The sequence below is a fragment of the Narcine bancroftii genome, chromosome 4 (genome assembly GCF_036971445.1).
Source record: "Narcine bancroftii isolate sNarBan1 chromosome 4, sNarBan1.hap1, whole genome shotgun sequence".
Classification (NCBI taxonomy): Eukaryota; Metazoa; Chordata; class Chondrichthyes; order Torpediniformes; family Narcinidae; genus Narcine; species Narcine bancroftii.
The window spans coordinates 108,401,156-108,415,733 of record NC_091472.1 but is presented as its reverse complement, the minus strand read 5'-3'; the positions used below and the strand labels follow the sequence as shown (position 1 = coordinate 108,415,733).

The following is a 14,578-nucleotide window of genomic DNA, read 5'->3' as shown; positions in this document are numbered from 1 at the left end:
TTCGTAAACATGTGGCAAATAATTTTCTGATAAAGCAGTTAACAAGCATGGGCAAGCGGGCCCAAGTAGGGGGAAACTGCGCCTCTCTGCAAATGAGGAAGAAATACGGAATGATGTGAACAAGGCCTGGAGATGGTCAAATATGATCTTCGTTGAGCATATTACGAAAGGAACGGTGATTTATATAGCTTGTTTTAACCAAGATTGAATGGTTAATATATAGGTTCAGTGCTATACCTGCTGGATTATCAAAAATTACTTCCTGTCTTCCTTATGCCATTGTTTTAATCCTCAAGAGTTATTAAACTTAGCAGCTCTTAGAATTATTTTATATGTAGTAAAAGGAACACATTCAGAATTAAAGCTACAATATCAAACATTTTTCTTATGCATTTCTTGTACATTAAAAATATAAGCGGAAAACGGGCAATCTCTGTCTAAACCTAAAGCCGAATCAATCTCTTTCTCTCTCTCTCTCCCCACCCCCCCCCCCCCCCACCAATCCATGTTAAAAGCATTCAGTCAGGGATGTGGATTGTGTGGGGGCAGCAGAGATTCAGTGCGAATTGGGCTTGGTGTTGGGCGCAGACACGTTGTATGTGCGACGTATAATCGAAGAATGAAGTTGAAGTAACCTGCTTACCTGTCTGTTCAACGAGGCTTCGGAGTCCGAGGATGTTGGTGACAGAATGAGCGCTCGGCCAAGTTCTGTGGATACCAACATGTCCCGTAACCCCTGCCACTGGGACCCCAGCGGAACCGCTCATTTTTGCGGCTGTTGATGACATGTGGTTGGGATAAGAGTACTGGTAAATGGGGTTGTAAGACAGCGTCGGTTGTGGTGGAAGCTGCTTGCTGGTCTCGCAGTGGCCCGGGTGCGACAGGTTACCAATCTTGTTTCTCAGGATCCTACTAATAGAACTGACAGAAGGAACATTGTACTTGTCGCACACCGCGTCGGCCAGGAGCCTATCTCGAATCTCCCAAGCGAAGATCCCCGGATCTCCTTGCTTGTATTCCCTTATGTACTTGACCACGGTCGGCGTGGTGACTCTGGGCTTGCTTCCTCCGATCGCCCCGGGTAAGATGGAGCCCGTCTCGTTGTAACGGGCCAGGATCTTGCTCACGCATCCGTGGGAGACCCGGAGTTGCCTGCTGATGTCGCAAGGTCGAATCCCCAGCTGAGCCAGCTCCACGATCCTCAATCGGATGGCGTTGGGAAGAGGCCTTCCGTTAACGAAAACGCCTCCAAGCTGATTCACTTCCCCGTACGTCTGATCTGCGGGGAGAGAAAAAAAATCACAGAGGCCACTGTGATAAACCTTGTTTTTTTTTAAAAAAAAGAGAATGCAAGGATAAAAATTAAACAGCTGTCAAAACATCACACTTCCCACAAACCTTCAAAGCCCTCATAGTAGAAGAGTCATGTGTCTCCAACGAAAATACATTCCCGACTAAAAATATGAAGTAATATATTTTTTTGAGAATAGTATTTCTTTACTATCGACCCGCCTGTAGTGTGAACAAAAATTGGGCTGCTGGAGGAACTCAGCGGGTCAGGCAGCATCCGTGGGGAGAAATGGCCAGTATCGATAGAGTGCCTGATTGTTTCTACTCGCGGGTGCTGCCTGGCCCGCTGAGTTCCTCCAGCAGTTCGTTGTTTGTTTAAGGTTGCAGAATCTGCAGGTTTTGTGTTTCTCGTCTGTAGTTATGTTTAGTCTCGCCAGGGCACTCCATTGCATTTGCGCTTGCATTCGATAGCAAACACACACTCTCTCCTGAATATACATCACAGTCTGTGGTTCAGCTGTTCCAGCTCTCCCTCATTGAAGTACCTTTTAACACAATCGCCCCTTTTCGTCCTTCCCTCCTCCCCAAACAACTATTATTTTACATTTTACATCTAAAAAATAGAATAGTCAACCGAGGACGTGTGGCCAAGGGCCGATCGCTGTTTTGATCCTCGTAATGCAGGCATGCAAAGCAATATTTTATTGTGTTATTAAACTCATGCCACTGAACCATGCAAATAGCAACCGATGCTTACCCATTGTCCAACGAAGCGACAACCTCTCAGCAACTTTTTTTTAAAAACTCCCCTTACAATGGCTGAAAGTTTGCTTCGGAGAGAGTGAGGCTCAAGACTGACGAGGAAGTGCTCAGCACAGCTCCGTTTCGAAAGCAAAGAACTCCTTCCACAACACACGCTGGAGACTAGAGGGGAGGGGTGGGTGGGGGGGGGGGGGGGGGGGGAGAACAATATTGAGACGGGGCTGCCTGAATAGCACAAAATGATCTTCATCCGATTAGGGCAAATTTGTATTTCCTAGAGCCTGCAGTTTGCCGAGATCAATTTTACGCGTTTTTCCACGTCAGTCTTGATCGTCACGCTGCGAAGTTCTCATTAGCCTTTCGCCGGCTTCCTCCTCTCCCCATTGGCTGCCTGCAATCAGAACTTATTAATGCCGCTCGGAGACTTTCCGCCCATTTGGCAACACCTCAAAGCCAAGAGGGCAGCAACTGCTGAAGTCTTGATTACTAGAAATTTCAATTAGAATTCGCGAAAGCATAAAACGCTTGGACGTCAATGCCCAGAATGAAAGACCCCACTATTTTGTTTTCAGCTAAAATGGTATATTAATGTTTTTGTCAGCTAGTACATCTTTTGAAAAAATGGTTTGAAAAATACGTTTAACATATTTTCCCAGTCCATATTTCGCACCTTTCCAAACATAGATTTTATACCCCAGCGTCCACGTAGCTCTCTCTAAAATTTAATCTGAATATTGATAAACTTCATGTTTTATTCTTAAACAAATCAATTCAGAACCAATATTCGACGTGGTACTTGAATGAAGTATAACTTTTGGATAATTGCATAAGATGTGAGTAAATATAACATTATAAGTTTGATTTATTTATTTATTGGGGTTATATGATCTAAATACTTATCGTTGAAACTATTCCCTTCATTATTTGTAAAATCACTATACCTTTGCATAATGTACTTCTGTTCTGAATGTCCAGGTATTCTTATCATATCAGCCACGGGAACTATTTTCCTTTTGTAAAAGATAAATGATAGATATTGGCAAGTGGGCATATTAATTCTGGATTTTAAAGAGAATCCTACCTGACGAGAGCGCGTTTTCTTTGAATGAAAACAATCTCCATCTGCTTCTCAAAGCCATCAGAATGTCATTTATTATTAGTTGATGAAAGTATGAACTAAAGTCGCCCATGATTTTATTTTTTTTTTCTAATTTAAGGGCTGGAATAATAAGGAACTGTGATGAAAAGATTCTTAATTTAAGCACGACACAACACATCAGCTGATATCTTCGGACTTGCACGCTCCCCAAAACTGTCTGCACTTCACAATAAAAGCGACATCCCGATATTTACGAATTGTCTTGCGTGAAATGTCTAGCCGGGATTATATTTAACCACCGGAATTAATCTACTGATTCTAAAACGTGTCCAATAGGCAACAAAATGACACAAATTGCAAAGAGAACAATTACTGAGTATCTATCTAGAAAAAACACAATGGGACGATTATTTTACGTTCGTTATGTTACATATACATTATTTTCCAGTCACCATTTTTTATATTAATCATGTTTGTGATTATTACTGTAACAGCTTCGAAGCCATGGCAATCCCATCGTCTCTCTGCATATGAAGAACCTCTTCACTGCAATCAAGCGTTGGCATAAATAATAAAGCAAATTTAATCGAATCTTCCAACCATTTTGAAGCGTTCATACATTAATGTCACAGCTATAGACGTATATATTCTTGCCTGAAAGCCTGTCGTAAGGCTGGTTTTGGGCGTTTAAATGATAAGGAACGTCGTCAGGAAGGCACAATCTGCGCACCGTATGTCGGCATGGGGGGCATATCGTTAAGCTGCTCATCCTTTACACAGTTGAAATAATAATATATTCGTCGTCCCACAGGTCACAAAAAAACTGTCAATGCTCATGAAAGTTGCAGTTTATGGCTTCGAGACGTGCCTGACTTGTTTCTCCCGTTGAGACACACATGCAAGAGATCAGCGCAGGTCAAACTAGCAAAGTTGTTTTTTTTTCCCCTCTCTCTAAACGGTTCGGGGGGGGGTGGGGGAAGTGCGCAGATGAAAAAAAAACAAATCTTTGCTGCCGTTCAGGTGGTCAAACAAGATGCCTTGGTATTTTTGGATTCCAAACGTCTGAACGGGAATGGGGAATGTGCAAACAAGAATTTCACGCGAGTGGGTGCAAACGCCGGAATCTGGAGCAAAACACAGCCCGCGGGAGAAACTCAGCGGATCGAGCAGCATCAGTGAGAGGAACAGAATGGTCAAAGTCCATGGTTCCGACCCGAAACCTTGACCTTTTATTTCCTCCATTGATACTGTTCGACCTGTTGAGCTCCTCCTGCAGTGTACTCCAAAGTGTTACCGTGTCTTACTCCCAATCTCCTCTTCAATTCAACATTTAAAATCAGACATTTCTATAAACCAGTCCCACCTAAAAGCGTTAGCACAAAGAAGTATATTAATTGCATCGATTGCAGTCCATAATTAAATGGTATCGAATTCAAATAAATTATATAAAACACAATCGCTATTTCATAATTACAACAAAGTGGGATAATCTTTATACAAAGATTTATTAGAATCGGACACGTCGAAAGGATGCCTACCAAGTAGCAAAAAAATATCGTCTTTTTCCTGAAGAATATAAAGCCATTAAGCATTCGGGTGGGAAACGGAAGGGTAGCATTAGAAAAAAAAAACTACAAATCTTACTCGGTTTCCTAGAGATGGTGGGGATTTGTCGAGCTGCGCAAAAAAAAATAACGAACAATTGCTGAAAACGCTTAATGATTGGAATCCTTCATTGCAATTGTTCTGGAAGAGTTGGAGGACATTGGGTGCAACGTGAGCCAGTGATAAAACTCGTTCAACACAATGCTGGAGAAACTCAGCAGATCGAACCTTGATGAAGGGGTCAAGCCCGAAACGTTGGTTATGTATCTTTATCGTTGCTGCTGTTTGACCACCTGAGTTTCTCCAGCATTTTTTTTATATTTCAACCACAGTGTCTGCAGACTTTCGTGTGTGTGCGCTTTTTTTTTAACTTTCATAAAACTCGTTCATCATTCTTGACACCGGATCTTCAATCAAATGGCAAAATGTGGTGTCGATATTGATTAACTTGTTTTCTCACTTTTCTGGTTTGTATAAAGGAGTTTTGACCTGAAATATTAGCCATTTCTTTTTCCATAGGTATTGCATGACATGCTGATAGTCTTCAGTGTTTTTTTATTTCCATTATTTGAGATTTTCCAGTTAAAAGGATAACATTTCCCCTGAGGGCAGGGGAGGTTGAAACAAGAGGCCATGAATTAAGTGTAAGGGGGCAACACTTTAGGAGAAATATTAGAGGAGACTTTTTCCACTCAGCGAGTGGTGGCAGAATGGAATGATCTTCCGAATGAGATAGTTGCAGCACGGTCCCTTCTGTCATTTCAGAGAAGGTTGGATGTGTACATGGAGGTGAGGGGGGTGTTGGAGGGTTATTGGCAGAGAGCGGGAGGTTTGAGCTAGTGGAATTGTTCTATTGAACAGGTGCGGACTCGAAAGGCCGACATGGCCTGTTTCCGCTCCGTGAATGGTTATATATAACGTGTTGTCAATTTTCCAAGCTAGCTATCAAAAGAAAAAATAATCCAGGATCACTTATAGACCAGACATGTATTTGCGCCTTATTAGTTCAGTGAAAACACAGCATGTACTTCGTTCCTCATTTGTGCATATTGATATAGCTTTAGTTTATTAACCAGGTGAGACGCGTTTTTGCAGAACTCCAGTGATATCCGCCTCTCAACGATTGCTCATTGCAAGATGCTTTTGTGATCCATCACCATTTTTTGGGAAGAAAATAGGAAAAATATTTAATAAAGAAGTAACAAGTACATGTGAGTCGTAATCCTGAACTGATTTTGACAAGTGCCATTTTATTACTCGCTATTGTATGTGAATAAATCAAGAAATTTCATCCATTGATTTTGTTAATGTTTAAATAATTATTTCTCCTAACTGTGTCTTCGTCAGTTTGGCCACCTCTATTCCATATGGCTAACAACATTCTGCGCACAACAGTGGGCGGTTTCAACGGAGTTTAGGGCAGTGTCCTTTCCGCATTTTACCTTCAATGCAAAAAAAAACTGTGGATTTTAAACCGAAAACATTTTCACTATCCTAGGTTGTCTCCAGCAGAATTCCAAGATTTGGGATATTTCATGAGAAGACATATATTTGAAATTCCAAGAGTAAAACATCAAAACTTTTTTTTAACGTGCATACAGATTCAAACTAACACGGAGTCGCATCCCAAGTAGCCAGGACGGGGGGGGGGGGGGGGGTGGGGGGCATGGACTGAGAGGTGGCAGGCAAGAGTTTCTCAAAGCCCTTGAACAGACTGATGCGTGCAGCAATGCCATGAACTATTTCAATATTTGGACGGATGAGAGGGGCCGAATTTCCCCAATTCAAAGAAATTGCAGGTGCAAAATGTCTGACATTTAAAAAAAACAGAAATACTGTAACACTCAGCAAGACGGGTGACATCTGTGGACTGTGAGAGTTAAGATCAGGGGAGATGTTTAGGTGCCTCCACATGCTACCTGACTTGGGCAGTGTTCCCTACATCTTGTATTCTTATTCTCTCTTTCCTAACCTCTCAAGGAAATGGCTTTGGGTGGTTCCTGAATTCCACTATTTGCGGCCCGGAGAATTGAAGGCGCCGGTGTTCAACGCAGGAAGGTAGAAGTGGGAAAGAATTGTTGAGCGTGAAACAATGTGATCAGTGCCACTGTAGAAATGGCGACATGTACCCGGAATCGTGGTGGTGTAGAAGCGGGAAGAAAGGGCCGTCTTTAATTAAAGATTCGTGGTATTTCCCTTATAGTGCATGTCCATGTAAATAAATAATTTATGAGATGTGTGCATGGCGGAAAGGTTGAGATGCGTTATCTTCATGACCTGATATAGTTTGTGTGGTGAAGCTGCACCCAGTATCCCCGGGAACGAGACAACTGTCGAGGCCGCAACGTGAGACATATCATTTCCACCCCCTTAGGTCCAGTGAGGGCGGCACATGTAATTTCCTGAGCAAGCAATGAGGAGTCTCTGCAGGTTGGGATTGTCTCTGCAGGTCAGGCAGCATCCATAGAGAGAAATGGACAGTCATCGTTTCGGGACGGGCCTTTTGTCGAGACTCAACTGATCATATCTCTTCACAGATGCTGCCTAACCTGCTCGGCCCCTCCGGCTTCTCATTGATTGTTCAGGAAATGACATGGACCCATGGTGAGGAGAGAGGGCTGTCAGCGGCCTCGATTGCAATAAACATCCTGGGGATGTTGGTCGATTTTTTTACAACGCGAACCAGATCAACTATTCTTCCCTTGTACTTGACCAGCATCGGAGAGCTGAGGCAGGAGGTTACTGGGGCCATAAAATGAGAGATAACTGAAAACAAGAACGAGAGTTTTAAGGTCGACAAGAAATCCGAAATTCTAGTTATCTAGTATTAAACATTGATGTGCACTTTAAGCAAATTCAAAATGTGGAAAAAAAGGCGCTATGACCACTCGGAACCCCGAAATCCGATTCTCGGAGTCGTAGTGGAGTGTGTAGAGGAGTGTCTCCGCCTGGTGGAAGTCCCGAGCATGGTGACCTGCTTAGCGAGCATGCCGACAAAGGGCTGTGAAGGATCGGATCAGTTGTTCAATGGCGAATCAGTAACAGAGGAGCTTTCCACAAAATCCCTATAGGCAAAACGTTACTGATGGCGGAACTGTGCGAATTGGAAGGTCTGAAAGGACATGCAAGGTGAGTGTCTTGTCTCAGTTTACGCTGATCAAGGTGCAGCAATGAGTAACACGCAAATATTCACAAAGTCCTCCCGATGCACGTTTTAACGCATTCTTTCCCAGAAAAAAAACCATATTCGAATGGTTAACGTAATGTATTTTTGTGCTTGGATGCATGTTCCGGGGGTCATATTAATACGTTTCCTGCAAGCAAGCGATATCCAGACATTTTTTTTTTAAATGTATCCAGTCTTCACGTCCGATGGGCCAGCTTGAATGATTAAAATGTGGCATTTACGGTTTTCTGTTAAATCCAACTGCAAATCAAGTAATTAATTTTGAAGGCAGAGTGCAGTAATTATTGGGCGAGTAAATGGATCAGTGAGGACTGAGGGCAGTGAGTGGGGGTGGGGCGAAGAGCCTTCAGCAGGATTATTCGGGGAAAAGACACTAAAAACTATGTACCCTGCCGAACCACGCAAGTGTCATACATAATTCCCTCTCTGGGTCCCGAATTTGTGTCCTTGCTTTAAAACTGCAAACAATTCTTTCTCCCGAGTCCATTAGGACACAGCAATCCAGAATGAAGCAGAATTATTGGAATGGAGACAATAAGTCTCAATCGCGCAAAAAAAAACCCATATTTAACTGTATTTGCCCAAGTGAATTTCTTCATGAAACAGTCGAGGCTCCCTCTTCTCTCACAGATCGAGAAAACAAAATTTCATCAAGACGCTTGATGTAATTAGTCCTGATTGTTGAATTATGGATGTGTGCACTCAACGCCGTTGTCATTTCTGTGTGTATTTTGTAACTATAATTGGCTCCCATTTTAAAGGGAGAGCTAGTGTGGATTCCTCAAGAGGCCGTTTACAAACCGTGAAGGAATAGCTCGTTTAAAAGCGTGTTGTTTTTGCAATTTATCGGGCCTTTTTTTAAAATGTATGAAGCATAATTATAGAGAATGAAATTAGGGCGATAGCTATTACGATGTGCACCTATTTATTTTTAAACAATTGAACTAGAAGATGTTAAAATACATTCATTTTAAGCGTCGGATTATAACAAATTTTCCCTTTGGCTGTGATATTTTGTTTCTAAATCTTCGAACTGTTGTCTGCAATACATAAATATTTTGTATTCCACAACTTAAATATCAGTCGCGATATATTTAATAGATCCAGAATAATTCAACAAAATATTCGTAAGAGGCCATTCTATTCACCCATGTTCTTGTTTGATTGACGAGAGGAGTTTCACGTTTTATTATTCTTTGCTTTTATGCTAATTGCATTAAAGCAAAAGTCACTTCAAGAATGATCCAAAATCGCGGCATAAACCAGCCCCATAACTTTGGGCTGTATAGGCTTTTATTTCCTGCCTATACTGGTGTAGAGTGAATTTCTGTCATTCACCGTGTCAGCTTTGGAAACTGTCATACAGGTAATGAAAAGTGGGAAATGGAGCGTGTATTTACTGGTGATTAATATACCGCGGGATTGGTTTCATCGCGGGGTGAAGTTAAGTACATAACTGTAGCTGAGGTGAATTAATCACCCTGGAACACTCGCTCCTGTATTCCGACTGTTTATCGTGCCCTTCCTCGACTGGTGGGACACGGTCATGGTTTCTGTCACGTCGTTTGCTCACCGAAACTGACTGAAGGCGGAGGCGGCGCCGACCAAACTGCAGTAAATCATTCGGACCATGAAAGTATTTAAAATTGAAATTTTACGGTGAAGTGCATTGGCCTTCCAAGTGGATTTGATCTATCTGCAGCCCACCGCCACGGGTCCGCCAGTTTCGTAAGCGAATCAAATGGAGTCCGTCCATCCAACACCGGCAGACGCGACCGCAAAGAAAGATCGAAGTTGGAGCATTTTCCTGCGGACCCGCTCTTCAGCCACAACTGTTCCATAGGATCGTTTCGATTCCGAAATAAACATTACGGTTAAGTCTTCATGAAGCTATTTTTAATAAATTGTATCATAACATTTTGCCAATAAAATCGCGGGCATTTGCCTGTGTAGAAGATAGGATTAGGGGAGGACGTGAATTGCATTTTAAAAAGCGCGCGTTCTTTCCAGATTGGTAAAAATAAAACCTTAGAATATTAAAGTGACTTATTCTTTAGGTACAGTTAGGAAAATATGTTACGTCATGTAAACAATCTATTTGCAAATGATATATATGTAGACTAAATAATAAACGGGATCTTTATTTCAGGCTGGTAAAGGTGTTCAATTTGATTTGATTTTCACGAGCATTTTCTTGTTTCTAGATCATCAACATATTAATTGTACGAAAAGTGACGATTTGCAATCACTGCGACAGATTATCGATGCGAAGAGTCGCAGTAAATGCAAAACCGGAGGGACGAGGAGCAATTTTCGAATCTAATCGCTTCCTCGATCGTTGCCAGAGAAGCGCTAGTTGACAGTTGTTGCACTCGCCACTTTGATTTGGCTCTCTGAGCCCCTTCAACGTGGACGCAACAGCATTTCCACCCCCACCCCCCGTCAACTCCGCGCCTTTGACCCGGCGATCATTCGAGCTTTAACCTCACGTGTGCATCCTAATATTTTCTTTCAGGAATGGTATCAATTTTCCATCCTCCCTCCTTTCCTATAAACAAGTCTTTTGTATGTCGGAGTAGAACAAAATCTCTGCACCGCCGGTTTTGATTTACTGTATGTGAGTTTGTGATCTCATTGCTCTGTATGGAAAATATTAGAGTGGGTCCAGATTGCGTGCAATAAAGCAGACCAAGAACAACATGGGGTAAGAATACTTTTTTTAAAACTACATGAATAGAGAAGTGTTGCAACAATCTAACTGCATGCAGTGGGCTCTCGACTTATCTTACAAATAAATTAATTGATGTTCGTAAAATTCGACAACCTTGTGCTTCTTGGCCATCTGTCTTTATTTTACTTCACGTTGGTTGTTTTGCACGCATTCTCTGAGGGGTAACCAAAACTCAGCAAGCCGTTTAGAATGATTTCAAAACATAATTCAACAGGGCGTCACCGATAATGAGACGCCGCAGATGAATAAAGATGCAAGGGGTGGAAAGAAGTGAGGAAAGCGGCTTACAGTAAGTGGATATCTGTGGACACCGATTTAATAGAAGAGGCAGGAGACACAATAGGAAGACACACAAACAAAAGCATCAGGTCACGAAAACATAACAGATACTTGGATGAAGGAATTAATATTGGAATGGACGGGGTAACATTATAGACAGACGTTGCAGGTAGTATTGCAATTATAAACAACTACTTTGGCAGAGATATGGATGAGTTGAATGTACTTTTGGAAGACTTTGAATCCGACAATCATATTTATTTTGAAAAGAGAAAAAATGACGGAAACAAACACAAAGAAGAGAAAATGTACACTTGCATCATTAAAAAAAACGAACTTGGATAGGGATAGCAGAGATGCTATCAGAAGCAATTCAATAACGAAACGTAGTCTTAACATAATGAGAAAAGTATGGGGAAAATTGGTGGTGCCGGTATTTTTTTTTAAAGTCACAGCAGTTATCAAATTGGACAGAATGAATTTAATGTACATCCTAGGAAAGGGAGAAATGGGGGGGGGGGGGGGGAGTGGGGGAATAAACCAGAAATCAAATAAATGAAAATGAAAAATCAATAGGAATTTCGCCTGAAAAAAAATTACAGCTTGACCGACATCTCTGAATTCATTGAAGAGAATACCAAAGATTGGGCCAGGGTAAGGTGACAGATGTTGCATTTAGATTTTCAGATATCTTTGATAAGGTTCAGGATAATCTACAGAATAATAAAATCTTGAGCAAGCAGACCTCAAGTTGCAAACAAAGGGCAGGTACTCTGAAGCAATGAGATTTCTACAAAATTGGATCAGAGACCACTTTTGCCAGTGTTATATATTATGTCCTGTTTCAATTAAAAGCAATTCTTAAATCCGTGCATAACAAGATAGGCATGGCTGCCACTGATCACAAGGCAACAATAATGCCACACATTGGACATTGCATTGCAAAATGAATTCTGACAAACAATTGCAAGAAATTATATTTTGGGAAGTAAAGAGAGCACAGATTGCCTCAAAAATTATATCCAAACAGGATAGAGATTAATCAAAAGTATCACCAAAAATGTTAACATTACTTGCACTGGCTTTTGAAGACATACAAAGCAAACCAAGTATTGTAATATTTGATCACAATTGGATTTAAAGTTGAAGAGTGTAGAACCTTTGCTGCACCCCATTTTGAGGAGTTGGTGTGTAGAAGGAGCTAACTACCACAAAACGGAGGCAGGATTGAATAGAATAGATGCGTTCAAGAAGAGCTTAGTTAAAAAATGCATTAAAAATGATTTAACTGTGGAGGCATTAACAGAAGAATGCCAAAGAGTGGTTAAGTAGACTACACGTTACCCACAAACACTGCATAAGGCAAAGGAGATTCCCAAAGAATAAATTGTGCACAGTAAAAACAGAAAATTCAGAAAGCAATCAACAAGTCAGACAACATCCATGGAAACATGGAAACAGTAACATGGAAATATTTTTTTTTTATTTCAGAGTCCCAGCATCTGCAAATTTTTATTTACCAATAATATAATTGTATACAATTTGGTGAATAATGGCACATTCCTCTATATTAAATTACCATTCCTTAGTGAGTTTCTTTCTTCTTTTCATTTGTTGCCCTTTTTTCTGTTAAAAAATGAAATTACAACTGAATACAAATATCCCTTCCTTCATCTGCTCAAGAGGAAATACCCCCACTTTATCTTTAAGCCACACTGTTACAATGTTCCAGAGAGGGTAGATAATTGTGTGATTCATGGCTGTTTAACAGGACATGTAACACAATCTAAAGTGGTAGATGTCTGTTGTAACACAAGCTGCAAGGAGCAAAATGTTTTCTTTGACTTGCTGGTCACAGTATGAGTGTTTCTTACTTAAAACAAGCTTTGTTTATCATGCAAGTTATATTTCCAATTTACACATTTTTATAGCAGCAGTGACATTAATGTAAGAAGGCTGGTAGTGTCATGGGTGGTCTGGAGGGCTTCCAAAGGTTACAGGGGGACATTGGTAGGATGCAGAGCTGGATGGAAAAGTGGCAGATGGAGTTTAAGCCAGAAAAGTGTGAAATGGTTAATTTTGATAGGTCATACTGCATTTGTTAATATGAGGACTCTGAGAAGTGCGGAAGAACTGAGAGATCTTAGGGTCCATTAGACACCCAAAGCTGCTGCACAGGTTGATAGTGTTGTTAAGAAGGCATATATTGTGTTGGACTTCATTAACCATTGGATTGAGTTCAAGGGTCATGAGGAAAAATTGAAGCTATGCATGACCTTAGTTGGACCTCACTTGGAATATTGTGTTCATTTCTGGTCACCTCACTGCAGAATGTGAATTCTAGCAAGAAGCTGCAGAGTAGATTTACCAAGATGCTGTCTGGATTGGGGAGCATGCCTTCTGGATAGGTTGAATGAAATTGCTCTTTTTTGTCCTAGATGAAGGTGACCTGATAGAGGTGTATAAGGCAATGACAGGCATTGATCACGTGGATGGCCAGAGGCTATATTCCCAGGACTGAAATTATTAATATGAGGGGGTCATAGAATTAAGGCACTTGGGAGTAAGTATGAGGGGTAGGGGATGGAAATGAAGGAGATACATTTTTCAGAGAGGGTAGTGGGTGCATGAAATGGACTGCTGTCAATGGTGTTGGAGGGGGGTACAATAGAATCTTTTAAAAGTCTATTAGATAGGTACATAGAGCTGAGAAAAATGGAGGGTGATGCAGTCGGGAAATCCCAGGCAGCTGCTAGAAAAGGGCCTGTCCTGCCCTGTAGATTTCTATGTTCTATGTTTCTGCAAAAGCTTTTATAAATATGTCAAGAGGAAAGATTGGTGAAATCCAGAGTAGGTCCTTTGCAGTCGGAATCAGGGGAATATATAATGGGGAATAAGGAAATGGCAGAACAATTAAATTCTTACTTTAGTTCTGTTTTTACAAGAGAGGATACAAATAACCTCCCAAGGAAGTTGGGAAACATAGAGACAAATGCAAGGGAGGAACTGAAAGAAATCAGTATCTCTAAGGACATGGTCTTGGGGAAATTGATGGGATTGAAGGCAGATAAATCCCAAGGGCCTGATAATCTACATCCTAGGGTACTCAAGGAAGTGGCCATTCAGATAGCAGATGCTTTAAGAATTATTTTCCAGAACTCGATAGACTCAGGATCAGTATCCATGGATTGGAGGGTAGCTAATGTTACCCCACTATTTAAAAAGGGGGGTAGAGAAAAAGCAGGGAATTATCGGCCGGTGAGCCTTACATCAGTAGTGGGAAAAATGATGGAATCCATTATTAAGGATGTAATAGCGGAGCATATGACTAGCAGAGAAGGGATCAGACGGAGTCAACATGGATTTACAAAAGGTAAATCGTGCTTGACAAATCTATTGGAATTCTTTGAGATGGTGACAGGTAAAATAGATGGGGGAGAGCCAGTGGATGTGGTGTACCTGGACTTCCAAAAGGCCTTCGATAAGGTCCCGCATAAACGACTGGCTTCCAAAATCAAGGCTCATGGGATTGGGGGCAAAATATTGATGTGGATTGAGAACTAGCTGGCAGGTAGAAGACAGAGAGTTGGGATAAATGGCTCATTTTCTGAGTGGCAGGCGGTGA

The 14,578-nt window shown here is 41.4% G+C and overlaps 1 protein-coding gene and 2 long non-coding RNA genes across 20 annotated transcripts in view; 2 read left to right on the top strand and 1 right to left on the bottom strand.

Annotated features, from left to right (window-relative positions):
• Nucleotides 1–2,251, bottom strand: part of pax1b (paired box 1b) — a 180,406-nt gene extending 178,155 nt beyond the window's left edge. For 7 of the 9 annotated variants that reach the window (XR_011356024.1, XR_011356025.1, XR_011356022.1 and 4 more), the window contains exons 1-2: nucleotides 2,048–2,250; nucleotides 644–1,279 (exon numbers count right to left, since the gene is read on the bottom strand). Coding sequence is in view for 4 of the 9 variants with exons in the window: in XM_069932391.1 (XP_069788492.1) it covers nucleotides 644–1,279; nucleotides 2,048–2,051 (640 nt within the window). In the remaining 5 variants the exon portion in view is untranslated. Of the gene's footprint in view, nucleotides 1–643; nucleotides 1,280–2,047 lie in introns of all 9 variants that reach the window. The other 2 variants (XM_069932393.1, XM_069932390.1) reach the window with 1 other exon arrangement.
• Nucleotides 2,252–2,316: 65 nt separating this feature from the next.
• Nucleotides 2,317–3,742, top strand: LOC138760977 (uncharacterized). Of its 2 annotated transcripts, XR_011356027.1 has the most exons (3): nucleotides 2,354–2,632; nucleotides 2,828–2,885; nucleotides 3,646–3,742. It is a non-coding gene; the product is annotated as an uncharacterized lncRNA (long non-coding RNA). The 2 variants fall into 2 exon arrangements; XR_011356028.1 differs by lacking the exon at nucleotides 2,828–2,885 and having other exon boundaries at nucleotides 2,317–2,632.
• A 3,656-nt stretch (nucleotides 3,743–7,398) lies between these two features.
• LOC138760973 (uncharacterized) overlaps nucleotides 7,399–14,578 on the top strand; it is a 43,455-nt gene continuing 36,275 nt past the window's right edge. For 2 of the 9 annotated variants that reach the window (XR_011356020.1, XR_011356019.1), the window contains exon 1: nucleotides 7,402–7,885. This is a non-coding gene — a long non-coding RNA (uncharacterized lncRNA). Of the gene's footprint in view, nucleotides 7,886–14,578 lie in introns of all 9 variants that reach the window. The other 7 variants (XR_011356015.1, XR_011356016.1, XR_011356014.1 and 4 more) reach the window with 7 other exon arrangements.